General features: G+C 41.6%; 1 protein-coding gene across 2 annotated transcripts in view; it reads left to right on the top strand.

Annotated features, from left to right (window-relative positions):
- Positions 1-27,773, top strand: part of sptbn1 (spectrin, beta, non-erythrocytic 1) — a 117,975-nt gene that overhangs the window by 79,683 nt on the left and 10,519 nt on the right. For both annotated transcript variants that reach the window (XM_034135969.1, XM_034135968.1), the window contains 28 exons: positions 1-89; positions 1,422-1,575; positions 2,355-2,506; positions 3,245-3,463; positions 4,512-4,592; positions 5,535-5,741; positions 6,647-6,858; positions 7,277-7,414; positions 7,999-8,119; positions 8,754-8,969; positions 9,256-9,675; positions 10,266-10,468; positions 10,701-10,791; positions 11,094-11,240; positions 11,673-11,936; positions 13,442-13,666; positions 14,578-14,667; positions 14,767-15,045; positions 16,138-16,268; positions 16,792-16,996; positions 17,476-17,850; positions 18,551-18,637; positions 22,066-22,223; positions 23,454-23,592; positions 24,190-24,274; positions 24,362-24,558; positions 25,892-25,986; positions 27,394-27,448. The exon at positions 1-89 is cut by the window's left edge and continues 118 nt beyond it. In XM_034135969.1, the coding sequence (XP_033991860.1) occupies positions 1-89; positions 1,422-1,575; positions 2,355-2,506; positions 3,245-3,463; positions 4,512-4,592; positions 5,535-5,741; positions 6,647-6,858; positions 7,277-7,414; positions 7,999-8,119; positions 8,754-8,969; positions 9,256-9,675; positions 10,266-10,468; positions 10,701-10,791; positions 11,094-11,240; positions 11,673-11,936; positions 13,442-13,666; positions 14,578-14,667; positions 14,767-15,045; positions 16,138-16,268; positions 16,792-16,996; positions 17,476-17,850; positions 18,551-18,637; positions 22,066-22,223; positions 23,454-23,592; positions 24,190-24,274; positions 24,362-24,558; positions 25,892-25,986; positions 27,394-27,448 (4,835 nt within the window). The remainder of the gene's footprint in view (positions 90-1,421; positions 1,576-2,354; positions 2,507-3,244; positions 3,464-4,511; positions 4,593-5,534; positions 5,742-6,646; positions 6,859-7,276; positions 7,415-7,998; positions 8,120-8,753; positions 8,970-9,255; positions 9,676-10,265; positions 10,469-10,700; positions 10,792-11,093; positions 11,241-11,672; positions 11,937-13,441; positions 13,667-14,577; positions 14,668-14,766; positions 15,046-16,137; positions 16,269-16,791; positions 16,997-17,475; positions 17,851-18,550; positions 18,638-22,065; positions 22,224-23,453; positions 23,593-24,189; positions 24,275-24,361; positions 24,559-25,891; positions 25,987-27,393; positions 27,449-27,773) is intronic.

Here is a 27,773-nt window from a genome sequence, read left to right as displayed (position 1 = left end):
CCCGCCGGCTGCGCCTCGAGATGAACCTCGGGCTGCAGAGGGTCTTCCAGGAGATGCTCTACATCATGGACTGGATGGATGAGATGAAGGTAAAAGGGGGGGTGATGTAAACAACAGTTACCTAAATATTTTTGCTTGTCCGACATCTGTATGAAAATGTGTCTGTATAGTTTTATGGTCAAAACTATTTATTGTATGGTAGACCGTTATTTTTCTAGTCTGCAGGATAAAGATTGACACCTAGTCTAAATATCATGTCTATGTGGTGACAGCGGGGGGGATATAAAGAGGACACTCGGGGTGTTTCTCAATCGCGAGTAAAGCTGCTTCAGAGCCACTATTTCAAGCACGCTACGTCATCGAGTGCCGCCGAAGTACTGTTCCAATCTCCAGCATACTTGGAAATCTACCGAGCCCGGCGTACTCCGTTTGGAGAAATATCGAGGCTGCACATGAGTAGACTCCGCGGTCTTAAAATCCCCACAATGCTTTGCGCACGGACCAATTTCCCCAAATCTGTGGCGGAAGATGTAAGAGGCGGGGCCTCTCATATGACGCACACCTGCACTTGCTCGCCTGTTCCACTCTTCGTTTTCCGAATGCCAGGAAGTATTCTTGACTCGCTTCTGAAGCAAGATGCTCGGCAGACATGTGCTACCAAGCAAGCGTACTCGCGATTGAGAAACACCCAGAGTTACAATAGTTACCTGAAACTGTTATTAAGGTGCATCTTGGACTTCCGGTTTGATAGGATGGAGTAGACACACGTTGAGTCTCGCTCCCAAACATTTTCACATTTGAACTTTCTCGAAGCCCATGACTCTGCTTTAATTTCATACCAAGTGAATAATAATATAACCTCGCCGAACACACCATCGAAATATGACAACCAAACCTGCTAAACTGAGCACACACAAAAACTAAACGCCAAGACCGACCCTCCAGAGGGAGCTAGCAATGAGCTTAGCATGGCGTCCATATCCGGCCTATTGGAAGATTAAGTTTAATCTTATAATATTACAATCTACACATATCCAAACCGTCACGTGACTTTTCAAAGTACCAATTATTAATACCCATTTCCTTGCAGTCTTGATAAAGACAAGTGAAGAGAAACTATGAGTGTACTCACTGAATACACATCATCAAGATTCAAAGGTTTTATCGCCATATGCACAAAGCTACAGCATAGAAATGGCAATGAAATTCTTCTGACCTGAGCTCCTCCAACAATGCAACATATATAATAAAATACGAAATATAAGTCTATATACATGTAATAGAATATGATATGTATCTTCTGTTGGATTTAGAAGTTTTTTTACTGAACATCTGATCCAGTGAATGTCTGTAAAACCATAGTTTCATAATAAGTGCTCTTGTAATGTATTTTGTGATGACCCCCCCCCCCCTCCCTGCAGATGCTGCTCCTCTCCCAGGACTACGGGAAGCACCTCCTGGGGGTGGAGGACCTGCTGCAGAAACACGCTCTGGTGGAGGCCGACATCGCCATCCAGGCCGACCGCGTGAAGACCGTCAACCGCAACGCGCAGAAGTTCGCCGACGACATGGAGGGTGAGGCAGAGAGAGACAGACAGAGAGTGAGACAGAGAGACAGACAGAGAGAGTGAGACAGAGAGTCAGAGAGAGACAGAGAGAGTGAGACAGAGAGTCAGAGAGAGACAGAGAGACAGAGAGAGTGAGACAGAGAGTCAGAGAGAGACAGAGAGACAGAGAGAGTGAGACAGAGAGACAGAGAGACAGAGAGTGAGACAGAGAGTCAGAGAGAGACAGACACAGAGAGAGAGAGAGAGAGATGTGTCTGTTTTGTTTCTGTCTTTCTTTTTACATGTGATACTTGTGGTTTTGTAATTATATATTGTTGTAAATTGTTTAATGAATGAATTGTTTTTTTTCTCATCATTTCACTCTTGAATTGAATTGAATTGACGCTTTGGCAATACTGTTCACCTGACATTCATGCCGATAAAGCACATTGAATTGATTTGAGAGACAGAGAGATTTTATTCTCTCTACTTAATGAATCTCTCAGTTTTAGTTTGCTCAGATATAAATACATTCACTTTAAAGTTATTCTCATCCTTCTCCTCTTCCTCCTTCTCCTCTTCCTCTTTGCCTGCTCTCGCTTTTTGTACACATTTTCTTTTTCTTTCTCCAAATCCTCTGTATCGCCCTGTCTCTGTTTGTCCCACTCTTCTTCCTCTCCTTGTTCCCTTTTCCTCTCCTCTTTTCCTCGTGTCCCTCCTCTTCCTTCTCCCTTTCTCCTCCTTGTCCTCCACCTGTTCTTCCTCCCCCTCGTCTTCCTCCTAACCCTCCTCTTCCTCCCCCCTCAGGCTATAAGCCGTGCGACCCTCAGGTCATCAGGGATCGAGTGGCTCACATGGACTTCTGCTACCAGGAGCTGAGTCAGCTGGCGTCGGAGCGGAGGGCTCGGCTCGACGAGTCGCGCCGCCTCTGGAAGTTCTTCTGGGAGATGGCCGAAGAGGTTAGTATTAGTATAACTTTTAATATAAGTATTGATAGTTGTAGGATCCATGTTAAAATGTATCATTTGATATATTATGCGTGTATATAGTAGGGATGGGAATTTGAAAGCACATTAATATTTGAATATTTGACCCCCAAAAAACGGTTAAAAAAGAAAAGTTTTAATAATACATTATCAAATAAATATAGAAACCAAACCAAGTTTTCATTGATATTTGTCTTAAGATATTTAAAATGGCACTGTCGCATACATTTAATTAATCCATTTGATAATATGCAATCAACTTCTCCAGCACCCCTCCCAAAAAGAATTATAATGATAATTACAATACAATACAAATATTCAAAACTCATATTCGAATACCTGAATCATTTTGAATAGTCGATTAATCATTCCCATCCCTAGTATATAGATATATTTGAACATTGTAATCCTGAGTTATTAATATTATCATTTATTTAAACCAGCTGTCGTAAAATGTACGTCATACTGTAGCCGACTGCAGCTGGTAATTAGAAGTGCGAAGGAGAAAAGAATCACGGAGCAATATGGTTTTTTGACCTTTGAAAAGATGTGTTTGTACTGATACCTTTTGTTTAAGTAAAGACTCAACCAAACTTTAGTCAAGCTTATTGCTACTTGTGGATATATCGATTTGTGGATTAGACGTAATAGTCAATTTAAAAGTGATGTCTGCGTTGCTCTAACTGCGTCCTGACTGTGTGTGTCCTGCAGGAGGGATGGATCAGGGAGAAGGAGCAGATCCTCTCCTCCGAGGATTATGGGAAGGATCTGACGGGAGCGCGGCGTCTGCTGAGTCAGCACAAAGCCTTCGAGGACGAGATGAGCGGGCGCGCGGCCCACCTGCAGCAGACCATCCGGGGGGGCGAGGAGCTGGTGGCCAACGACCACTTCGGAGCGGACAAGATCAAAGAGCGCATCCAAGACATCCAGGTACGACCAGAGAGGCTCGAGATACCGTTTCCCACAATCCCGAAATACAAAAACAAATATATATATACACAATCAAAGACACATTTATACATATGCACACATTAAGACCTAAATAAAAGCACAACAATCAATAGATATAAAAATAACAGTAACTTCAATATCTTTGAGAATGTACATTAGTGCAAGACTGTCCATAGCAACGCAAGACTGTCCATAGCAACGTAAAGAAGTGTCTGGTGCTGGATTACGCCGCCATGGACAGTCTTGCACTAATGTACATTATTTGGTTTGATTTGTTTGCACTAGACCAGGGGTGTCAAACTCAATTTCATAACGGGCCACATTCGCATTATGGTTGAACTCAAAGGGCCGGTTGTAACTTTAAGACTATATAAAAATACATATAAATATTTAATATATATAAAATAATGTATTATATTACATTATTGCCTCTGCATTGGAGTATTATCGGATAGGGTAATAACTTCATAATTAACTCGGTCTGAAAGCAGAAGTCTAGGGCAAATAATTGCAAGTCTCTTTAGTGAGAATGTCACAAAATGATTTGAAAAGAAAAGCACAATTAAAAAAAGAAAAAAAGGTGACATTTTGAGAAAAAAAAGTAACATTTGGAAAAAAAGTCAATTCTGAGAAAAAAGTCAAATTTGAGATGCATTGTGCTCCATGTATGGGCAACGTGCTTCTGTAAATCGCCATGTAACCGTATAACAAACATATTATATTCTTTGCAAGCTCTTGTTGGGCCACAGAAAATGAAGTCGCAGGCCGGATTTGGCCCCCGGGCCTTGAGTTTGACACCCCTGCACTAGACCTACACAATAAATCATTTTGTTCATACAAGTTCCTCCTCAAACATCCAGAGTCTAATGTTAATATTCCATCATTTCAACAATGTGACACAAATTACTAGACATAAAATACACACGGTTTTCACACACACATGTAAATATATCTAATATGTAAATATGTCCCAATATGTATATATGTTCATTTTCATTCATTTCCCCCCCTCTCTCTCTCTCTGTAGGAGCAGTGGGCGGCTCTGGAGCGTCTCTCTGCCGTCCGTAAGGCTCGTCTGCAGGAAGCCTGCAACCAGCACCAGTTCCAGGTGAAACTCTTATTCTGTAGTTCCTCTGAGAAAATGTATTTTTGTATTTGAAAGCACAAAGCACCTCTTGTGTCTGTTTGTGTTCCACTTTATAAGATGTAGTTCTTCATAGTTATCCAACAGCCAGTAAGAAGAAACTATTTACATCTGTTTACTTAAAAAGCTAAATATTTTTGCTTGTCCGACATCTGTATAAAAATGGGTAATAAAAAACATCTGTATAGTTTTATGGTCAAAAGAACTCAAAACTATTTATTGTGTGGTAGACCGTTATTTTTCTAGTCTGCAGGATAAAGATTGACACCTAGTCTAAATATTTTTTATTGGTAATAGGACATTAAACGGGGCGGCGTGTGGCGCAGTGGAATAGTGCGTAGGTGTTCGGATCAGGGGAGCACAGGTTCAAACCGTAAGTCGCTTTGGATAAAAGCGTCTAACAAGTGACATGTAATGTAATGTAATGTTAAACAAACTTCTGGGTTTATAAGTCACCCCTTTACCCGCCAAAAAAAACCTTGATAAGCAATATATGATCAAGGTTGTTTTTTTTTTAAACATATACGGTAACTATAAATGACTGTGTATGAAATGTGTATAATTGAAATACCCTAAATTAAAATTACCTAAAATAAATAAGGTTAAAATACGTTTTTCTTATATTAAAAGTGTTTTGGGATTTTATTAAACCTTTTAATGTTTGTGTTCCACTAGTTCTTCATTGTTATCTTACAGCCAATAAGAAGACACTATTTACTTTACAGACATAGGTATAAATATATTGAAAATAACTTTAAAAAAGGTATTAAAACAATGAGACCCTTATTATTCTAGCCTGCAGGAACAAGATTCACACCTAGACTAAATATTCAGGAAAGGTCAAAAGAACTTATTTATATTGATAGTGTTTGTGATTATTTAACGGTCCTAATGTCCTTTGTGCAGGCGGATGCGGACGACATCGACACGTGGATGCTGGACGTGCTGCGGATCGTCTCCTCCGTGGACGTGGGCCACGACGAGTTCTCCGCCCAGGCTCTGGTGAAGAAACACAAGGACGTGGCGGAGGAGATCGGCAGCTACCGGCCCGTCATCGAGGCGCTGCACGAGCAGTCGCGCACGCTGCCGCCGGAGAAGGCCGACTCCGAGGAGGTGAGGGTCTTAGGACAGCTGAAATAAGAGAGGAGAAAGAAATAAGCATTTATTAGGGATGTAGAAGCAAATCTGAGGTCTATTATTTTAAGGATTTAGCTGTTAAAGTGAGAAGACTTCAAGTTTGTTTTCATTAGCCTGAAACCAGCAACAGTTCCAGGTGAAAATATGATTTCTTTATTTGATTTGACACTTTTGATCTTCCGTTTCAGTGCGTCTTATACCCTATATAAGATTCAGTTCTTTATAGTATATCCAGCAGCTTGCAAGACGACAACATTTATTGCTCTTTGCTTAAAAATATGAATATATTTGCAACTTTTTGTCATGAATGTTGGACATACTGTATTTGTGAAAAACTGAAAAATAAAGTTGTTAAAAATAAATAAATACAAAATAAAGATACAAAATATATAAATATTTTTTTTATGGGCAGACATCTGTATAAATGTATAAAACATTGGCAAAAAAGTGTGTTTTAATAATAATAATGCACGCTAAAGGCTCTTTGAGCATGTTTTATCACAGTGATCGTGCTGTTATGTTAAATGTTTGTTTGATATTTTAGAAAGACTTTGACTTGACTTTGATATGTCCAGCCAGAAAAAACTATTTATATTTGTAGGTAAACAGCCATAAATGTTGTCGTCTTGCTGGCTGCTAGATACCTAGAAATAACTAAATCTTGTATAGGCTATAAGACACACTGAAACAGAAGATCAAAAGTGTGAAATCAAATAAAAAATTAATTATATTTTCACTGGGAACTGGTGCTGGTTTCAGGCAAATGAAAACAAACTTGAATTCTTTTGTCCATGTTGACGTTACACATGGAGCTGCTGTGATGCAAGTCAAATGTCAGACTTGATCTGACCATTAAAGTAATATCGTATCGTATGGTTTAGGTGCAGAGCCGTCTGGCGGGCATCGAGGAGCGCTACAAGGAGGTGGTGGAGCTGACGCGGCTCAGGAAGCAGGCGCTGCAGGACGCGCTCGCTCTCTACCGGATGCTGAGCGAGGCCAGCGCCTGCGAGGTGTGGATCGACGAGAAGGAGCAGTGGCTCAACAGCATGGACATCCCCGAGAAGCTGGAGGACCTGGAGGTGGTGCAGCACCGGTGAGGGGGGCACATCATATTATATTTTAACTGTACTATGTATTATTTGGTTGACCTGTACTTAAATGATGTTTTATAATTGTTTGTGTGATAGAGATTATGCAATGTTTTTAGTGTTTGTTGATTGTAGGACTGCAGATGGAAATTAGCTATTAGCTCAAATCTGGCATAATTCATCTCTTTTCTGAGATGTATGTATTTGTATGCATGGTCTTTGTTGAAATAAATACATAATAATACATGTGTGCACCAGGAATAATCTTTAACAATGATTCTGATAAAAGTTAGAAGGGCACAGATGTATTTAGATAATTTATTTAGCATAAATAACACGTCTGGGAAAGATCACGCCCACCAGCTTTCTGTTTTCATAGGATCAATTCAATATTATAATTTAAATGCGTTTGTTTCTCTGCAGGTTTGAGAGTTTGGAGCCGGAGATGAACAACCAGGCGTCTCGAGTTGCCGTGGTGAACCAGGTTGCCCGGCAACTGATCCACAGCGTACACCCCAGTGAGAAGGAGATCAAAGCCAAGCAGGACAAACTCAACACCAGGTAACTAAACCGGGATTAAACCAGGGCATACACTGAGATTATCAAATCATTAAATAAGATTTTACCAGTAGATAATGTTGAATTTAAAGGGCTGCGTACTTGGAAATGTAACACCCAATAAAATTGAATTAAATGTTTATTAAACACTGATTGTCCATGTAACTGGGATTAAACCAGTGCATAAACTGGGATTATTAGGTCATTTACATCGGGTTATACTGATAGATGAACTGTAATGCAAGGGCTGCAATCTTGTAGTAATAATAGATGCAATTTGTATAGCGCCTTTCAAGAGACCCAAGGGCGCTTTGTTTGTTTGTTTGTTTGTTCAACATGTAAACAAACAAAATGGGCAAATAAATAGCAGTAGGAGTGGAAGCAGGGGGACTGTGATGGGTTAGGGGTCAAACTAAACTAAATAACGTGTTAACTGGTCCAGCTTCAGTTTAAGTTCATATTTCTGACGGTGTCTCAATTTACCAAAACTTCAACACTGGAGACCATCGTCGTTTTCTATTTCCCCCAAACACTTAACAGTTTAAGCTCATATTGATGGTGGTGTCTCTGTCTGGTTGTCCCTGCAGGTGGAGTGCGTTCAGGGACCTGGTGGATCTGAAGAAGGACAGCCTGAGCTCGGCTCTGGGCGTCCAGAACTATCACCTGGAGTGCAACGAGACCAAGTCCTGGATCAAGGAGAAGACCAAGGTACCATCAGGAGAAAAACACTTTACACACCACAGACTGCACAGATTCTACCTGAACTGCAGCTGGGAGATAACACACAGGATCATTGTATAGAAAATACTCTATTATACTTAGCATTATGAGAATAGAATAGATAGATAGAATCCTTTATTGTCATTATACAGGTACAATGAGATGAGGAGAGCTACTCCCTTTTTTTAAGGTGCCATCAAAAATACAAAAAAAACAAACAAGAGACGTACAGCATTCAGGAGAAGACAACATACAAACAACAAGCATCCATACTTCAATATGCAGATCAAGTTAAAGTGCAGGAATATATCGGTTTAAGTAAAAATAGGTATGTTTAAATGTGTAGAAGAATATATATATTGTGTCAGTGCAAGCTGGAGTTTAGTGCAATTATTGTTATAGAACTGTGCTTCCTAAACAAAGAACATAATTATCCTTTAAATAGAAGTAAGACAGTAACAAACTGCATTAAATTAACTATTTTATGTTACACTTTCAATGTTTTTAAGGCTCACTGGTGCCACAATGTGTTTTTTTTTACCATAATGTGGTTGATGCCCAACAGGGACTTATTAACCACAGTTAAACTGATAAATAACCCCCCCTCCCCGTCCTGCTGCAGTTGATCGAGTCGACCCAGGAGCTGGGGAACGACCTGGCGGGCGTCATGGCGCTGCAGAGGAAGCTGACGGGGATGGAGAGGGACCTCGCCGCCATCGAGGACAAACTGGGGGACCTGGGGAAGGAGGCGGAACGACTGGCCTCCGAACACCCGGAGCAGTCTGAGGCCATCAAGGGCCGGCTGGACGGCATCACCAGCGTCTGGGACGAGATGAAGGTACGGTCTCTCACACTGACACGACACTAATGAGTTTCTCTTCTCCTATCTTTATTACAAAGCGTGTCAAATGATTGATGTTACAACAAGGTATTGCACAACATGTGAAAATAAAAAAGTAGAACATTGAAAGATAAAAGTCTGGAGACTATTTGTCAAATAGACACAATGAAGGGCCAAATAACAGCTATTTTGTATATTGTTATTTTGAAAGTTGCCAGAGGAATTCATATTGTATTGCTATGCACGATCAAACAAACCCCTCTCCTTTGCTTCCTGATCCCAGGACACCATGAAGAACCGCGAGGAGTCCCTGGGCGAGGCCAGCAAGCTGCAGCAGTTCCTGCGCGACGTGGACGACTTCCAGTCCTGGCTGTCCCGCACGCAGACGGCCATCGCCTCCGAGGACATGCCCAACACGCTGACCGAGGCCGAGAAGCTGCTGACTCAGCACGAGAACATCAAGAACGAGATCCGCAACTACGAGGAGGACTACCAGAAGATGCGGGACATGGGCGAGATGGTGACGCAGGGCCAGACGGACGCGCAGCACATGTTCCTCCGGCAGAGGCTGCAGGCGCTCGACACCGGCTGGAACGAGCTGCACAAGATGTGGGAGAACCGGCAGAACCTGCTGTCCCAGAGCCACGCCTACCAGCTGTTCCTCAGGGACACCAAGCAGGCCGAGGCCTTCCTCAACAACCAGGTACACCTAAAGCTCACATCTGATGATCCATCACACCTGAAGAGTTTACTTCAGTCTGAGCCACAGACTGCAGAATGACTTAATGTGTCACCTGTGCATTTTAAAGTACATTAACAACCCTAGAGTAACATTGTTCCTTTATTTAACACTAAAATCTTCTTAATCAAGATATCATGCAGATGCAGAATGACTTAAATAAGGCCAAGATGAATTCAGTTGAAGGTGATATTGAACAGGATTCAGCATGGCCAAACACAAAAGAAGTCAACATAATTAGACGTAATGAAACATTATTTCCCTTGCAAGTATCAAAATAAACATTTGAAATAATTGAAAGACAAGATGACCCTTTTTCTTCTGCTGTGCACGGGATGTAGGGCACAGTAGAGACATTCAGATGATTTCATGTTACTCATCTTTCCCTCCATCAGTTAGACGCTGCCACCAGGTGGTAGAACATGGTCATTACAGCACCATGTAGTATTCAGTTTAATATTTATATTATTATATTGGAAAACAAAACACAACAAAGAACTAGTGCTTCTCTGTAATCGTTGTGCACATTATGAATAAAGTGTTCTCTGTCTCAGGAGTACGTGCTGGCCCACACGGAGATGCCCACCACGCTGCAGGGCGCCGAGGCGGCCATCAAGAAGCAGGAGGACTTCATGACCACGCTGGACGCCAACGAGGAGAAGATCAGCGGCGTGATGGACACCGGGCGCCGCCTGGTCGCCGACGGCAACATCAACGCCGAGCGCATCCAGGAGAAAGTGGACTCCATCGACGACAGGTGAGAAACATACTGGGAGTTTATCTATCTGCAGATGAATGGATGGTCTATAAAATACCAGAAAAAAGTTAACACTTTGCCACCCAGTTCTCAAAGTCAATGTGTTTTTTTTAATTAAAGAAGATATAAAGACAGAAAGGCAGGACATCTCCATATTTGAGGGGCTGAAGCTGTATTGTGTGCCTCCCTAACTCACACTCATTCTTAACATATATTGATTTTTGTTGTGCAGACACAAGAAGAACCGAGCGGCTGCCAGTGAGCTGCTGGCGAGGCTGAAGGACAACAGAGACCTGCAGAGGTTCCTGCAGGACTGCCAGGAGGTACAAACACTTTGAAGTTTAATACAAACAAAAGTTCAACCAAGTGTTTTAAGCACGAGGGTTGTACACAATAAGAGGTCATATTGAGGACAACAATTGCTTTTAATTTAAACAAACTCCTTTCATTAAAAATCTAAAAAATATGTGTAATTATTTGAAAGAATATCAGACTCAGAATAACTTTGAGAAAAAAATCTAAAAACAAAACAGTTCAGAAAACCTGCATTAACCTCTTGGAGAGTCTGTGATTTGTGCCTTTTAGATGACATATATGTGATGTGTGTGTGTGTGTGTGTGTGCAGCTGTCCCTGTGGATCAACGAGAAGATGCTGACGGCTCAGGACATGTCGTACGACGAGGCCAGGAACCTGCACAGCAAGTGGCTGAAACACCAGGCCTTCATGGCCGAGCTGCAGTCCAACAAGGAGTGGCTGGACAAGATCGACAAGGTAGGAACAACTGCACTCCTATCTGACTAGGTTGTAGGAGTGTTTGGGGGTTTTAGAGGGTATTATGCGGAACAAAACTGACAGGATTCTGTGCAGGGATTAATGGTCAATGTTGGGGAAATATTTTCCTAGGCCCATAACGTTGACCCAGTGTATCAGTGTGTTCTGCCTTCACTGAGCACAGGCCTGCACCTTGGGCTGATCTCAGTGCTCTCAGTGTTTTGTCTCCCTGTTCTTGCCTGTTGGCGTCAGCTGATAGAGGTGTAAAAGCACAACAATCAATATATACAAAATAACAGTCACTTCCATATCTTTGAGAATGTAGAATCAGTGTTTGCCATCAAAGTTCCAGCTCTCCCCTCGTGTCTCTCTGACTTTCGTCTCCATTGCTTCAGAAGTTTCCGTCACAGTCAATACTTTTCCCTCTTTCAGGACGGGAAGGCTCTGATGGCGGAGAAGCCGGAGACTGGGGCCATGGTGCAGGAGAAGCTGGCGTCCCTGGTGAAGATGTGGGAGGATCTGGAGTCCACCACGCAGACCAAAGCCAAGTGTCTGTTCGACGCCAACAAGGCGGAGCTGTTCACGCAGAGCTGCGCCGACCTGGACAAGTGGCTCGCCGGCATGGACGGGCAGCTGCAGTCCGACGACTACGGGAAGGACCTGACCTCCGTCAACATCCTGCTGAAGAAGCAGCAGGTGAGCCTTCAGCTGGGAGTCATTCTTCTTCAGGGCTTCACTGTATTTCCTAAGCACATAATGTTCATTCGATTTCTTTTGGTGTCTATTTCAGTCATTTAGCGCCTCTCTCTATCTGGTCGTTTTTTGGATGCGTTTTGTCTTTTTCCGTTATTATATATGAACAGGAACGCTGCATTAACAGGAACACCAATGATAGGACTCAGAGGGTGTGTTTGCTTTGTTTCCAGTTTCTAATGCACAGAAGCTCTTCCTGTGTTCCTGTAAAACACACTTCCTGTTACATCTCTCATTCTGACTGCAGCGTTTCTCTTCCTCTGAGCCTCAGAGCTTCAGAGCTGATGAACAATGAAGGGGAACTGCACACTAAACACAAACAGAGAGAACATACAAGACACCGGAGATGTTGAATCTTGGCACAAGCTGATTTGTATTTGTGGTGCCTGTTTTTGGTCTTAGGGTAAATAAGTGTGCTTCTGAATTTTATTATTTTGAATTCTCCAAACAATAATTCATAATGATCCAAAGCTCCTAAATTCCTGGAAGAACCTCTTCATTGTTTTCTCCTTTTTTACCAGCAGTGAAAGAAGAGGCAGCTAACCACACTGTGAAAAAAAAAAAAAGGACGAGAAGAAGAGAGGAGAGAGAGAGAGCGAGGAGCGAGAGCAGAGAAGAGAAGCGAGAGAGAGGCAGGAGTCAGAAGAGCAGCCCTCTTCTTCCTCTCGAGCGATCGGAGAGAGCTCTACTCCTCTGGCTCTCTCCTCATCTCTCTAGCTTCTCTCTCTCCTCCTCTCTCTCTCTCTCTCTCTCTCTCTCTCTCTCTCTCTCTCTCTCTCAAAGTCTTAGCTGTGCACACACCCGCTCTCTCACAGCAGTTATATAATCTTTCATTTGATGTGTTATCACACTGAGTCTGAGAAGTGTGTGTGTGTGTTGGCAGAGTGTGTGATCTGAGAGAATGGATTCCTCGCCTTCCTCTCTGCTTTCATTTTTAGATCTGTTTCTTGAGATTAATGATTTCAATAGATTTGAATTCAAGACAATTTTTTTTACGATGGGTAGATAAAATGTGTGACTTCTAATTCAATTTAAATATTTTAATTACATGTTTATTTTTAAACTTTGCATTCGTTCATGTATTTCTATTTATTTGATTTGACTAATTTACAGGAACAATATCTTAACTAGCCTTTCCCAGAGCTTTAGCGAACGATATACTCACTAAGGAAGAATATGAGTTCTGATTGAAAGCTGTGGAAATGAATAGTAAAAGGTCCTTGAGAATTAATATTTGTTATGTTATATTTTTCATTCTAGTTCACTTACATTTTATATTATTGTTGTGAAACCCATTTTGTATTCATACACTAAAGAAGAGTTGACTTTGGATATGTATTTCTTGTTTAAAATCACTTCCAAACTGTATTCTATTTCTTTAAAAAACCACTTTCCCCCTCCTTATTTCTGTGTTTTTGAATGCTCTAACTCCCCTGTGTGGCCCTCAGATCCTGGAGAGCCAGGTGGAGGTGCGTCAGAAGGAGGTGGGGGAGCTGCAGCACCAGAGCCAGGCGCTCAGTCAGGAGGGGAAGGGCTCGGAGGAGGTGGACGGCCAGAGGATCAGCGTGGAGACCAAGCTGCAGGCCATGCAGGCGCCGCTGCAGCAGAGGAGAGAGAACCTGATGTCCTCCAGGGAAATCCACCAGTTCAACAGAGACGTGGAGGACGAGATCGTGAGTACAGCAGACAGGAAGTGGAGTGGGTTAGACTGATAGGGAGAAACTGGAGCTTAAACATCTAGAGCATCTTTAAAGGTAGGTTTGAGAAACCGGCTCGAGATACACTTTTTGTTATATTCCATGGAATGCTCTTAACATCCTGATAGCAATGAATATCTTCAGTGCTTTGACAAAAAATCCATAAAAAAATATCATCTGTGGAAGCCGTAGTACTGTAAAAAGTACGACCAATCATTTGAGCCGGCCCGGCTAAAATAATTGGATGGCCTACCTGCCTGTCAGCCTTCCATCTGTGCACAAACTTATCTCGTGCCCTCATTGGTCATGTGCGCGTTCATGTGTGTTGGAGGGGCTCTGTAAGGAAGTGGCAGATTTTCGCCGGTTGTGTATTTTCAAATTCTAGCGATCTCGAGCCGGTTTCTCAAACTTACCTACCCTACCTTTAAGTTTCTTTATTATCATATACAGCATTTTTTTTACGATGAAACCAATAATTTAAAAAAAAATTAGAATTTAGGACATAAAATGGTTTAAATATTGGGCTTCAATATGAAATAAATGTATATAAGATATAGTCATACAATTCAATTACTAATAACAAATAATGCCAGTAGCCGTGTAAACCATGTTATAATAGCACTATTAATATTTATAATAATGGCAATATTTTAGTTATATTTGCAGTATAAATACTAAATAGAGCAGTACTCGTAATAATAATAATAATAATAATGGCAGTATTAATAGTCGACATTTTAGCAGTATCAATTCAAAAGTGATAATAATAGCAGTTGTACTTGAAATGATAGCAGTATTAATAGTAGTAATAATTGCAGTTTTTATAGTATTATTAGATTAGTAGTATCAGCAGTAATAATGTAATAACCCCTCTCTCTTTTGTGCAGCTGTGGGTGGAGGAGAGGATGCCTCTGGCCACGTCCACCGACCACGGCAACAACCTGCAGACCGTACAGCTGCTCATCAAGAAGAACCAGGTACGCACACACACACACACACACTTATCCATCTAAATCCTCCCTAAAAGTGTTCCAAGTGTTGTCTCTAACCCCCTCCCCTCGTTCTCCGCCCCTCAGACCCTGCAGAAGGAGATCCAGGGTCACCAGCCGCGCTTCGACGACATCTTCGAGCGCAGCCAGCACGCGCTGCGGGGGGGCAGCCCGACCGCCCAGCTGATCCAGCAGCGCCTCGCCGAGCTGCAGGCGCTGTGGGAGCAGATCCAGAAGGAGACGGAGAAGAGACACACGCGGCTCAGCGAGGCTCACGAGGCGCAGCAGTACTACTTCGACGCCGCCGAGGCCGAGGCCTGGATGAGCGAGCAGGAGCTCTACATGATGTCAGAGGAGAAGGCCAAGGTGAGGGGGGGGTCAAAGGGTAAAGCTCAGGGGTCAGGGAGAGGAGCTGCAGAGGATGTTGTACACAGTTAGAGGAAGTACTTGGGTCATTTAGGTTCATAACTGCACTAAAACCACACTATACAAATACAGGTTCTGCATTGAAACCTATAATAACTAGAATCAAAACAATGTATTCAAAGTTTTGAAAGTTGAAGTAATTATTGCAGAAAGATTTTTTTAAATACATTAAAATAATAAAGGGAATAGCAGCTAACTTTCACATTTAAAATCAACTAGAATCACTTAATGTTTTTAAAGTAAAAATGACTGAAACAATTATTAAAAAGCGACATTCACATTTTATTTTCAAACTGTTCAGACCTTTTCCAAATACTTTTCAATAAATGTTCAGTCATTTTGTAAGGATACTTTTTGGATATTTTTTTTTATATTTAGCAGATGTTTTCTCTTACTACTTTTGTATCACATTGTATTTATCACACACTTCAGTGTTATTTTACGGATCCATTACTTCCTGTTTCTCCGTTTTAGTTTACATGTTAGTTCCTCACTTTGTAGATTCTCTGTTAGTTGGTGTCAGACTGTCTCTGCTGTTTCTCCCGGTTAGTAAACATGTAATACTCTGATTTAGGTCTCTGTAAAATCACAGAAACGTTTTTCTAAATACATGAGATGGTTTAGTTGTTCTGTTTAACTTGATCTGAGATGTTTTTAGGTTTTGTTACAGTGTATTCAGTAGGTCAAACCTTTCAAAAACTTCACACTGCTTACTGAGAGATTTTACTGTAGTAAACACATGACATATTTTAAATTAGGTGACTAGTTTGTTTTAATCTGTGAAGATGACAAGTTTCGCTGAGTTTTACAGGGAAGTTTCAGATAACATTTGTTGCACTTTCATCTCCCTCTCTTTTAATGAATCACTAGTTTTGTCGGAGTTTAAAGACATTCTTCAATCTGTGTTACAGACATTTTTCAAGCAATTCTCTTTCCTTTCTTTTCAGTTTGTCTTTTTGTCCCTGATCTTTTGTCTCCAGTGATTCTTTCTTCAACATAATATTATTATATATCTGTGTGTGTGTCCCTCAGGACGAGCAGAGTTCTGTGGCCATGCTGAAGAAGCATCAGATCCTGGAGCAGGCGGTGGAGGATTACGCTGAGACCGTGCACCAGCTGTCGGGCACCAGCCGCGGCCTGGTGGCTGCAGAGCACCCCGACAGGTCAGGGGTCACTCTTTACCTCAAGCAGAAAGCTTTGATCCTTGTTTAATGGATTTACAGAATGTGGTTTTGTTAATAATCAGAATCAGAATACCTTTGTTCGTCCCACAGAGGGGAAATGCACAGTTGTTACAGCAGAAAAGAGCCGAAGACAGCTTCATGTTACCTAAGAAGCATGCACAAAAAAGTATTAAAATGTAGCTATGTATTATTCTACTCAATGTGAATTTGTTATATTCCTGTGACTTTGTGATGGGAGTTATTTATTTTATTGTATTTATTATTTTATTTGTATTATTATTTTTCTGTGACCATGACCTAATGGGGTAGGGGTGCGGATAGGGGATGGGTATTTGTCTTTCCTTTATCAGACAAATTGTCCTGTATATTGTGCTGAAAGTGCCATGTCTGCAAACAAACACAGAAAAAAAGAAAATAAATTACACAATTTACAAAATACACATCTGTAACAGTGATAAAAATGTGAATCTAATATGAATGTCTCTGTCTGTCTCTGCTGCAGTGAGCGTATCGGCATGCGTCAGTCTCAGGTGGATAAGCTGTACGCCGGGCTGAAGGATCTGTCGGAGGAGCGCCGGGGGAAACTGGACGAGCGCCTGCGTCTCTTCCAGCTGAACCGAGAGGTGGACGACCTGGAGCAGTGGATCGCTGAGAGGGAGGTGGTGGCCGGGTCCCACGAGCTGGGCCAGGACTACGAGCACGTCACCGTCAGTACCTTCACCTGTCTTCATAGGCCTTCATTTGGGGATTACTAGCAGTACCTTGTATGGTCTTATTTATGCCTTACTTAAATATAAAATAAATAAACTTGCCTTACTTAAATACAATTCTGAGATTAGGTACTTGATTGTCTTATCAATTATTTATTTTTGAAAGGCTCTATTATGCTTTTTCTGTGTTCCTTTTCCCGTAGTGTTTTTTTTAATAGGTTTTAGTGTAATGTAAATGATCTGCAAAGGCAAAAATCCATGTGTTCCCTCCAGAGGGAGTTTCTCTCCTATACTTCTATTTGGAAGCCATTAGTGTAATTTTTAATCCACTACATTTATTTGACAATTAATGCTCGCTTTCAAAGTATTGATATCCGTATTGTTGAATATACTTAAAACAATTATTCTTGCTCAAATCCAACAGAAAGTGTGCTCGTATGACAGGATGGTAAGAACCTTTACCCTTTGGTCCTCAGATGCTGCAGGAGCGCTTCAGAGAGTTCGCCCGCGACACAGGGAACATCGGGCAGGAGCGCGTGGACACGGTGAACCAGCAGGCGGACGATCTGATCAACACGGGCCACGGAGACGCCGCCACCATCGCAGAGTGGAAGGACGGGCTGAACGAGGCGTGGGCCGACCTGCTGGAGCTCATCGACACGCGCACGCAGATCCTCGCCGCCTCCTTCGAGCTGCACAAGTTCTACCACGACGCCAAGGAGATCCTCCACCGCATCCTGGACAAACACAAGAAGCTGCCCGAGGAGCTGGGCCGCGACCAGAACACGGTGGAGACGCTGCAGAGGATGCACACCACCTTCGAACACGACATCCAGGCGCTGGGGACACAGGTACTAGAGATGTGGGACTGATACAAGTCAAAGTCAACTTTATTGTCAATCTTTCAGTTTGTGTACAGACAGAGAGATCGAAATACCGTTTCCCACAATCCTGAGTACAAAAACAAATATATATAAAAATATGTATGCAAGAATAACAAACCGGTTTAATTACAAGTAGGTTTAGACGTATAAGGAATAGGCTTTGGTGTATAATGTTGCAGACATAAACACAGTAAGAGGAAGTGGGTTGTAAAATATGAGCAAATATGGAACTAATAAAAAGCTATTTTATATACAATTTAAAAGCCTGGAAACGGCACATTCAGCTGGCTTTTGATACTAGCTTGAAAATAAAGAAGGTCCTTTCAGGGTTCTTACAGCATTGAATTAATTGATTTAAACGAAGTGTCTTAAAATAATATTATAAAAATGGCTGTTGAAAAAAAGTGCCAAGACGCAGAGAGTAGGATTTTATGAATCACTTTTCTTTTCTGACATTGGATTGTTACATTTCTGTCTTTTTAAAATAGTTTACCAGTTTCCTCTCACACTCGCTTCCTCCTGATCCATCTAGGGGAAGAATTGTGCATCAAATTGGTCCTAAATGTAATTCCAAGGGCCCATATAAGCTTCTCATACTGATGTTTAAAAGCTTTAGTGTGTTCTTCACTAACTGAGCGTTTGTCCTCCTCTTCCTCTGTGCCTCCAGGTGCGGCAGCTGCAGGAGGACGCCGTCCGTCTGCAGTCGGCTTACGCCGGAGACAAAGCCGACGACATCCAGAAGAGAGAAGGAGAGGTGAGCTGAGAGACAGGAAATACACTTTGGATTCAATCAGTAACTCTGAGTCTGACGGTTCCTGCTGCAGGAGATGTTTTTATAAATCTATATATCTTTCAGTATGTTTCTGATAGTCCTTCTCTTACTGATTGAATTGAAAGTGATCTGCATTGATGTTAAAAGGCTCTCTGTTACTCACGCATGCTGCAACGCTGCTGCACTAATTTTGCTCTTCCTCCGCCCTGAAATATTCATTTTCTTAGCAAAGAAGAAAATACACTTTTAGGGGGCTCAGATTCCCAGATTAAAGAATCCTAAAATATGTTTAATGATATGCTTGTGTGAGGCTGTTTAAAGATGCAAGAACATGGAGTATTGTTCATGAAAATCTGTTATTTTATTCATAACCCTACAACAGGTTTCAGATCTTAGACGCTTATTAAATCCTACAGGGCATGGTCAAAATACAGGGAACACTATAGAGTTTCCTCATTGATGCTTTTGTACACATTAGTGCTTATAATATCCTTATAAATGCCCATAAGGAAAAGCACTTTCTTTCAATAGAAACTTGAGTTAAAACGTGATTTCTCTCCAAATCTTATCTGGTTTTTTAACCATCGTCATTAATTTGCAATGAAACAGTGACAGTTATATCACGGTCAACATTGTGAATACTTTAAACACGTTTTTTAACAGGTCAGACCTGTTTTTTGTTAACTCAGATTAAAGTTAAGATAGTAAGTTTGCTGAGATCATAAAAGAAAAAGTCCCAGGTTTCGGGATTTTTTTTTTGTCTTCCTCCGAGTCAAATAAGAAAATATACAAAATCCAGTTTTAACTATATGGGAATTTTGTCATTTTTTGTGGTGTAAATAAGGCGACAGTGCAAGTTATCGCACATTTTCCATTTCATCAGGATGTTCTCTTTTTCCTGAGAGGCGCCTGTCTCTAAGAAGTGAGCACCACGTCTTTTGTCTTTTTGTTTTTTGTCTCTGTTTTATTGTTTTTCTTTGTACAGGAAAGTGTCTTCTACGTGTGTCTTCATACATCATGGTACATCTTAGGGAAATTCTGCAAACTCAAACAGAAGTAGATGTTTGTAAAGAATAACAAAAGTACCACGTTGAGGTGCAGAGTGTTGATGAAGATCCACACTGAGTGTTTTTGATGGCGTTGTGTTTTGACCATTCCCTGTATGTCCGTTTCCATCCTCTCTGTCCCCCCCCCCAGAGGAGAAAGGGAGAGGTGAGACTCTGTTTACCCAGAAAAACATCGGCTTTGCATCAGTGTTCATTTTGGCTGCAGTTGTAGGCTTTACTCTAATATTTCGACTAAAATGTTGAATAGTTTTAGTGACATTTTAGTCGCTTTCATGCAGTACAGCTGACCTGGTGATTTGGAAATACTCGTAGGGTTTGTTTGTGTCCTCCTAAGGTCACTGTGTGGGTGGATGTTTGCAGAGAAGACATCAATTATTTATGATTGCCAACTCTGCCAATAAGCAGTAAACTCCACCCACCTGGGCCTCAGAGGAGGGTAAAACAAACACTACTAGTAGTTTGCAAATACAGATTAGGTCTGTCAGTCAATGAAAATGTAGGGCTTCAGCATCTAGCTTTTTAAAAATCAATGTAAGATGCATTTGTTATACTTCACGGCTGCACACAGTGGTGCAATGCAAATGTTTTTGTTCACATTTGCTTAACAGTAGTCGCTTTTTAGCCTGCAAAGTATCGCTTTTAGTCCCCTGCAAGGCACGAGTCCATCGACTTTAACCATGTCTCAGTGTCACATGGTTCTTTGGATAATAACAGAACTGAGAGAGGGGTAAGAAGACTCAAATCTACTGATTATTTTTTGAATGCAATCAGCAAGGCCGTCAAAATGTAGGCATTAATTCTGGAGACATCTGCAACAGCGCCTCTCTGAGCACACTTTGCCTCGTGAAGCTCAGACACTTTTACTTGTGTGGCTGCCTTTGGCTGGAAAATGATGTTTAATTCTCCAGTTTTTTTTTTATTGAGGTTAAATCCAGTAGTGGTTATACACTCAGACTCGCACTTTGGGGCTCCATTTAGCTGCAAATTGTATTAAAAGTATGTCAAGGTAAAAGAAAACTGTAAAAAAAACTAAAGTGTTTATAAGTTACTTCAGAATCTTCCTAAGGTATAGAAATAATAATTACAAGTCTCCACCAGCTGATATTGAGAGCAAATATCTGATCTACTAAAAAACTGAAAATCAGTCAGAAAAAATCCATCTCTCATGAAGCAGCCCTGCTCACTGATACTCTTATGGCGCATTTCCACTGCAGGGCCTCGCACGGCTTAGTACGGTATAGTTAGGCCTTGGTAGGCCAGGCTCACTTTATGCTGCGTTTCCATTACAGTTTAGTAGCTGGGGTAGTAACTATAGTAACGCAGTGTAGGCGGAGCCGTGACGTGATCTTCAATGCGAACCACAAAACCAACACAGCCGTTAGCTGTTAGCACTCAGAGCTCACAGCTCCTCATATCTGTTCAGAAACTAGACACAAGTGAAACAAGTACAAACCACAGACTGCCTGTGTCATGGCGAGTACAGTCGCTGGTTTATTTATGTCTGTATAGGCCGTTGTTGTGAGTGTGGAGGGTCGGAGCATATACAACGTTAGCTTAGCCAATCTCCATTCAGAAAACACGCATTTTAAAAGGTGTTTCGCCTGCCGTCTGTCTGCAGACTTGTCAAAGCATTAATTCATGGTTTTTACTAACCGGTATCAGTATGTTGTTACTTCGGCACCATTTTGAAACGTGTATTACAATTAAATCACGGTAAAATATGTTCATTTTGTTGTAGTTGTAGCCCTCTTGCCAGCGATTCTCTCTCTAGTTTAGCATACTCAGCCCGGTTGGTGGCCCGGAAAAAAACACGATTTTGGAGAGCCAGAAAAACTGTGAAAAAGTACCCGTTAGCCGGAACTACCCCTAGTGGAAACGCAACCGAAAACAGGCCGGGTTTGGCACGGCACGCTTAAACCGTGCTACGCGCTGCAGTGGGAATGCGCCATTACAGTCACCTTACACAGCCAGAGATATTAATATACATATAAATATCAGAGCGTTATTGTCCTGTTGCCTTCTTGAGTCTCTGCCGTCAGCGCATTGTTTATTATTTGCTTTATGCTATTTATTTATTTCCCCGGGCTGTAGCACCTGTGCTAGACTCTGCAACTGTTACATGACCTTTAAAGTGTTAAGTATTTTACAGTATATGCAAGCTGAATATCCCTCATTAATAATCTGATGTATCATAAAGTATAATGGTCCCCCACTGATGATGATGGATCTCTTCTGATGAAAGTGAACACAGTTGTGAGATGCTCCTCTGTTTTGGGGCTGGGGTATATTACGTAAAGGTAAAAATGGAGATTAAATGTGCTCTTTTCTGTCCTCCCCCCTCAGGTGCTGGAGGCCTGGAAGAGCTTGCTGGAGGCGGCGGAGGGCCGGCGGGCGAAGCTGGTGGAGACCGGAGACAAGTTCCGCTTCTTCAGCATGGTGCGAGACCTGATGCTGTGGATGGAGGACACGATCCGCCTGATCGAAGCCCAGGAGAAACCCCGGTGAGGAGTGTGGAGGGAATTCTTAAGAGAAACTGATCAATTATTCATGTGCAAAGTTTGTTATATTTAATAAAGTAATAAAGAAAGTCAATATACAAGTGAAATCCATCCCAAATGTAGGAACAGAGCTACTTCATCCTCAGAGGATAAAGAAGTTCTGCACCCAGAACACAGCTTACAGTCACACTATAAAGCCAACTGGTCCACCCTTAACATCTAAACATCCCCACCATTAAACCCCCTCGTCCTTAACCTTTTGCAAATTAAGCATGGATGTATAATAAGAACTGGATACAGCGTGGGAGGCGGGGTCTCGTTCTTTCCTATGAGAGCTGCTCATTGGCGCATGAAGACAAAATGGCCCAACTTTTGAGAGAGCGAAACGTCACAGATTACCCATCATGCCTGGCTGTCGGAGCAGAAGAACCCGTATGTGCGCTCATAGAGCATGCGCCCCCCGAGCTCCCACTCTCGGCACAGTAGAATGAATGGAGACGGAAAATAAATCTAGATTCGGCTTTTAGTGCATTTTACAACTTTGAGGACCGAATGATTCTAATAAGGGCTATAAAATAGTTCATAATGGGTAGTTTATTTAGTTACAAAAAAATTATCCGCTGATTTACAGACGTCTCTTTCCCCATGTTAGTCAATGGGGAAAAGTCTTTCTGGGCCCAGTGACGTCACGGACTGATACGGAAATTGTAGTACCGCCGTTTGGACACAATGAATATTGGCACAGAGTCCGGCGCACTTCCTGGGGGCTTGGGTTTAAGATAACAGCTGATGTGCAGTGGTTCACTCATTCCTCTTCCCTGTGTGGAGGAAATAAGTAGCACACGCTAAAAAATGTTTTCGTGATGATTTTGTTCTGTGTATCTCATTTCACTTCCCACTTTCGCTTTGAATAGAAAATATTGTTGACGGTTTATTGTTTGAGTCCCAGGCAAAAAAGAAATTGGGTACAGATTCTTGCAAAAAACATGATCTATTTCATATATTTTTAAATAGAAATTAACATTATATTATGGATAATGGCGACAGCTATTTAACAATCATTTAAGCAGATTTTTATTTATTTTCAAAATCTTTTAGCAAAACGTATTTCAACAACATTAAGACAACTGTGTGTTGGGATGTAGATCTGAAAACAGAACCTATGTTTTTTACTGTAAATATGGCTTTATTTACTAAAACGAAATGAATTTGTTTGTTTTTGCTGGTCTTCAGGGACGTGTCGTCTGTGGAGCTGCTGATGAACAACCATCAGGGCATCAAGGCGGAGATCGACACCCGAAACGACAGCTTCACGTCCTGCATCGAGCTTGGGAAAGCTCTGCTGGCCAGGAAGCACTACGCTGCAGAGGAGGTGAGGACCTGCAGAGAAACACGTCCTTTACACAAAACCTCTCCCTGTGTTTCGTTTCCAGAATAGATTTTGCTGTGAAATGCTATAGCGATAGCAGGAACAGACCTTTTTTGATAATCAATGAATCGTTAAAGTCATTTGTCATGCATGTATTTAAAAAAGCAGTTTTAAGCATATAAAATATAGCAATGTGCTGCTTTCTCTGTTTTATATCATATCAAAGTGAATTGAACAGCACCTTCTGAAGAATGAGTGTTTCTAGTTTCTAGCTTCAAATCATATGAATACATTTGCAATTTAATAATTTTTCTCATTTTAAACTTATTTTTAAAATGTTTTTCTCCCCTCGGATTAAAGAAAAGTTGTTGCCTGCATAGAAACACATTAATTATCAACATCCTTTTCTGTGAATGTCTTAAAAAATCACCTTGAACTTTGAGAAACTGGACATTTTTCACCATATCCTCACGTTTTATCGATGATGAAAATACATGTTGGTTCCAAACCTACTTGCATTTCCTGGAGAATGTAAATTAAGGGTCTATGTAGATTTTATTTCCAAATTGTAATCTTCTTTTTCAATATTTTTCTCCTCAGATTAAAGAAAAGTTGTTACAGTTGACGGACAAGAGGAAAGACATGATTGACAAGTGGGAGGACAGATGGGAGTGGCTGAGACTGGGTAAAGACCTTCACATATAGTCACAGAAACCATGTCAATAAGCTGAATACATGTTGATTAAATGTGTGTGTGTGTGTGTGTGTTCAGTCCTGGAGGTGCACCAGTTCTCCCGGGATGCGGGCGTGGCCGAGGCCTGGCTGCTGGGGCAGGACCCCTACCTCTGCAGCAGGGAGATCGGGCTGAACGTGGACGAGGTCGAGAAGCTCATCAAACGCCACGAGGCCTTCGAGAAGTCGGCCGCCACCTGGGAGGAACGCTTCTCCGCTCTGGAGAGGCTGACCACGGTGAGACGCAGACACATCAGAATAATGATAAACTGTATTTGTATAGCACCTTTCATGCACAAAGCAGCCCAAAGTGCTTTACAGAAAACATAACAACAATAATAAAATAAATACAGAACAAGATAAAACATCCGAGTGATCCTAATGAAATTCCTGTGAATTAAAGCTGACAATAAATTTAAATATGTTGAAATAAAACCATTTAAAAATGTAAAATAAAAGCAAAACAGAAAAAACACAGTTTTCAAACTCACACTTGCTTTAAGTTACTCTGCATGTCATTTAAGATCCAAATTCACACTGATTATGGTTTAATATATTCTTAAATCCAATGACAGAAATCTGGTCTGGATTACTCCTGAATTCTGTACAGTACCTAAGAGACAAATACCAATGAATGGAATAAGTAAATGTTGTTTTTGAAGGAATCTGTATTTTAAAGATCACCTATCATGCTATTTTTAGGCAATAGCATAGGTCTCAGATATATAAAAATATATAAAAAAACATGTCTATGAAGTGTTTTGCTCAAAATACCAAACAGATCACCCATTCTAGCCATGCCTCATATCCCTCTATTTCACTTCCTGTTTCAAAAGTGCTGATTTGGGTATAAAGCTTTAAAAAAAGGAGGGGGCTGAGCTCATGCGGGACCCGGCAGCTACTGTCTAAACTAAATACTGCCGTGATGAAACGCCATATCATGGATTATCAAGGATTATTTCTGAAACAGTATGGAGCTCAAAGGCTTTCTCTCTTGCCGGTTATACCACAAGGTGAGTTCCTTTTTATTTCCTGCTTCTTCACACACATGCTCTCCAGTACAGGTTAGCTCTGAGTGTTAGCGATGCTAATGTAAACACCGACCATATTACGTCCAAAACAGTCGGGCATTGTTTCTGATAGCAACGTTTCTGATAGGGCCGTGGGTCCACATTTCAGATATTACGTCATATCGGACGCAAATCTGGATCAGCTCCGTTGTTGCCCCGTTTTTAGAGATTTGGGTACGGAGGAAAAGAGAGAGGGTTTTATTTTCTGACGCTGCGTGAGTTCCCTGACACACCGGGGACACATAATTATGTATAAAAGACATTAAAAAGTGCATTTTGCATGAGAGGTCCCCTTTAAGATAAGACAAGATAAGATGGACCTTTATTAATCCCTGTGGGGAAATTAAGTAGTTTAAACAACAACATGCTAAGATTGAAAAACAGGACAGCACAGATTCACACAAGATTAAAGATTAATACATTTCAAGATACATTTCAAGATAAAATGATATGCAGTTAAGAAACTTTAACTGAGGCTGAATGTGTGTGTGTGTGTGCAGATGGAGTTATTGGAAGTGAGAAGAATGCAGGAGGAAGAAGAGAAGAGGAGGCAGTCCCCCCTGACTGAGGCTCAGCCCGGAGACGCTCAGATCAGGTCAGTGTTTGTTCGGCCGTCAACACATGCAGTATTTTCATCCGGTACTCTTTTAATGTTCCTTTTATTGTATCAAATACATTTTTCTGATTCAAGTTAATCACTTTTTTTTATTTTGAATGTTTAATACATTACAAATCATTGGAACCTGACAAAAGCAACCTACCTTGATATAAATATTAAGAGACATTTTCACCCACGTTCAAGTACATACTTTGACTTTTATAACGGTGCTTTAATAACGGACAAGAGGGGTGGTAATATAAAGTCAATGCAAAGACGAGAACTTATACTAATTTGGATCAGGCCAATGCCAATGAAGCTAAATGCACAATTTGCATGATTAGCAATTTAGCTAAAGTGGTATCAGATGTGTTTACACGAGTCCCCCGCACAAGATGTGGCAGAAGATGAGGGGCTTACTTCCATTTAGATACCAACAATGTTTCATCAACCATGCACTAAATAACTAAATGGTTTATATTTGCTTTGCATTACCGCCACTTCCTTGATGTCCCTTGCTCCATATGTTCTGGCATCTATTACCATGGCATGGGAGAAAACCTGCAAAACTAAATGTTCCTGAATTTACTGCATGTGTGTATAGTGGCAACTAATGATGCTTGAAAGGTTATCCCAGTAATTCACCAGGACCTGTGTGTGTGTGTGTGTGTGTGTGTGTGTGTGTGTGTGTGTGTGTGTGTGTGTGTGTGTGTGTGTGTGTGTGTGTGTGTGTGTGTGTGTGTGTGTGGTGTGTGTGTGTGTGTGTGTGTGTGTGTGTGTGTGTGTGTGTGTGTGTGTGTGTGTGTGTGTGTGTGTGTGTGTGTGTGTGTGTGTGTGTGTGTGTGTGTGTTGTGTGTGTGTGTGTGTGTGTGTGTGTGTGTGTGTGTGTGTGTGTGTGTGTGTGTGTGTGTGTGTGTGTGTGTGTGTGTGTGTGTGTGTGTGTGTGTGTGTGTGTGTGTGTGTGTGTGTGGTAACTGGTAACTGGCCGTTTCTCAATGTCGAGTATACCTGCTGCAGAGCCACTATTTCAAGTATACTACGTCATCGAGTGGCGCCGAATGCTGGGCATTTAAACAGTCCTTCGGCGCCACTCGATGACGTAGTATACTTGAAATAGTGGCTCTGCAGCAGGTATACTCGACATTGAGAAACGGCCTGTGTGTGTGAGGTGTAACTGTGTGTGAGAGTTAACTGTGTGTGAGAGAGGGTTAACTGTGTGTGTGTTCTGTGTGTGAGATGGTTTTAACTGTGTGTGAGAGAGGTGTTACTGTGTGTGTGTTCTGTGTGTGAGATGGTTTTAACTGTGTGTGAGAGAGGTGTTACTGTGTGTGTGTTCTGTGTGTGAGATGGTTTTAACTGTGTGTGAGAGATTAAACGGTGTGTGTGTGTTCTGTGTGTTTGCAGGGAGGGAGAGCCGGTGTCTCAGAACGGGCTGCCGTCAGACCAGGAGTCTCCCAGGGTTAGTTACCGCTCGCCTGCATACCAGCAATACAGCAGCACCCTGCAGAGCCGCAGGGCCACCAACGCACCCTGACACACACACACACACACACACACACACACACACACACACAACAATAACCTTTGAGTGTTTGGTATCCCTCCTCCTCACACACTCTTGGGATCCACACATTCATATTCCTGTATGTATCATCACTTGTCTTCAGAATGTATTGTTTCCTTCTTACTGATTAATATCCCTCTTTCTCAGTGTATTAAGTTGAACTTTATGAGTATTTTATCTAACAAATTGAGATATTTTTCTTTTAAGAGGCCTTTAAATC

The sequence above is a fragment of the Trematomus bernacchii genome, unplaced genomic scaffold (assembly GCF_902827165.1).
Source record: "Trematomus bernacchii unplaced genomic scaffold, fTreBer1.1, whole genome shotgun sequence".
Lineage (NCBI taxonomy): Eukaryota > Metazoa > Chordata > Actinopteri > Perciformes > Nototheniidae > Trematomus > Trematomus bernacchii.
This window is presented reverse-complemented; position numbering and strand designations above follow the sequence as displayed.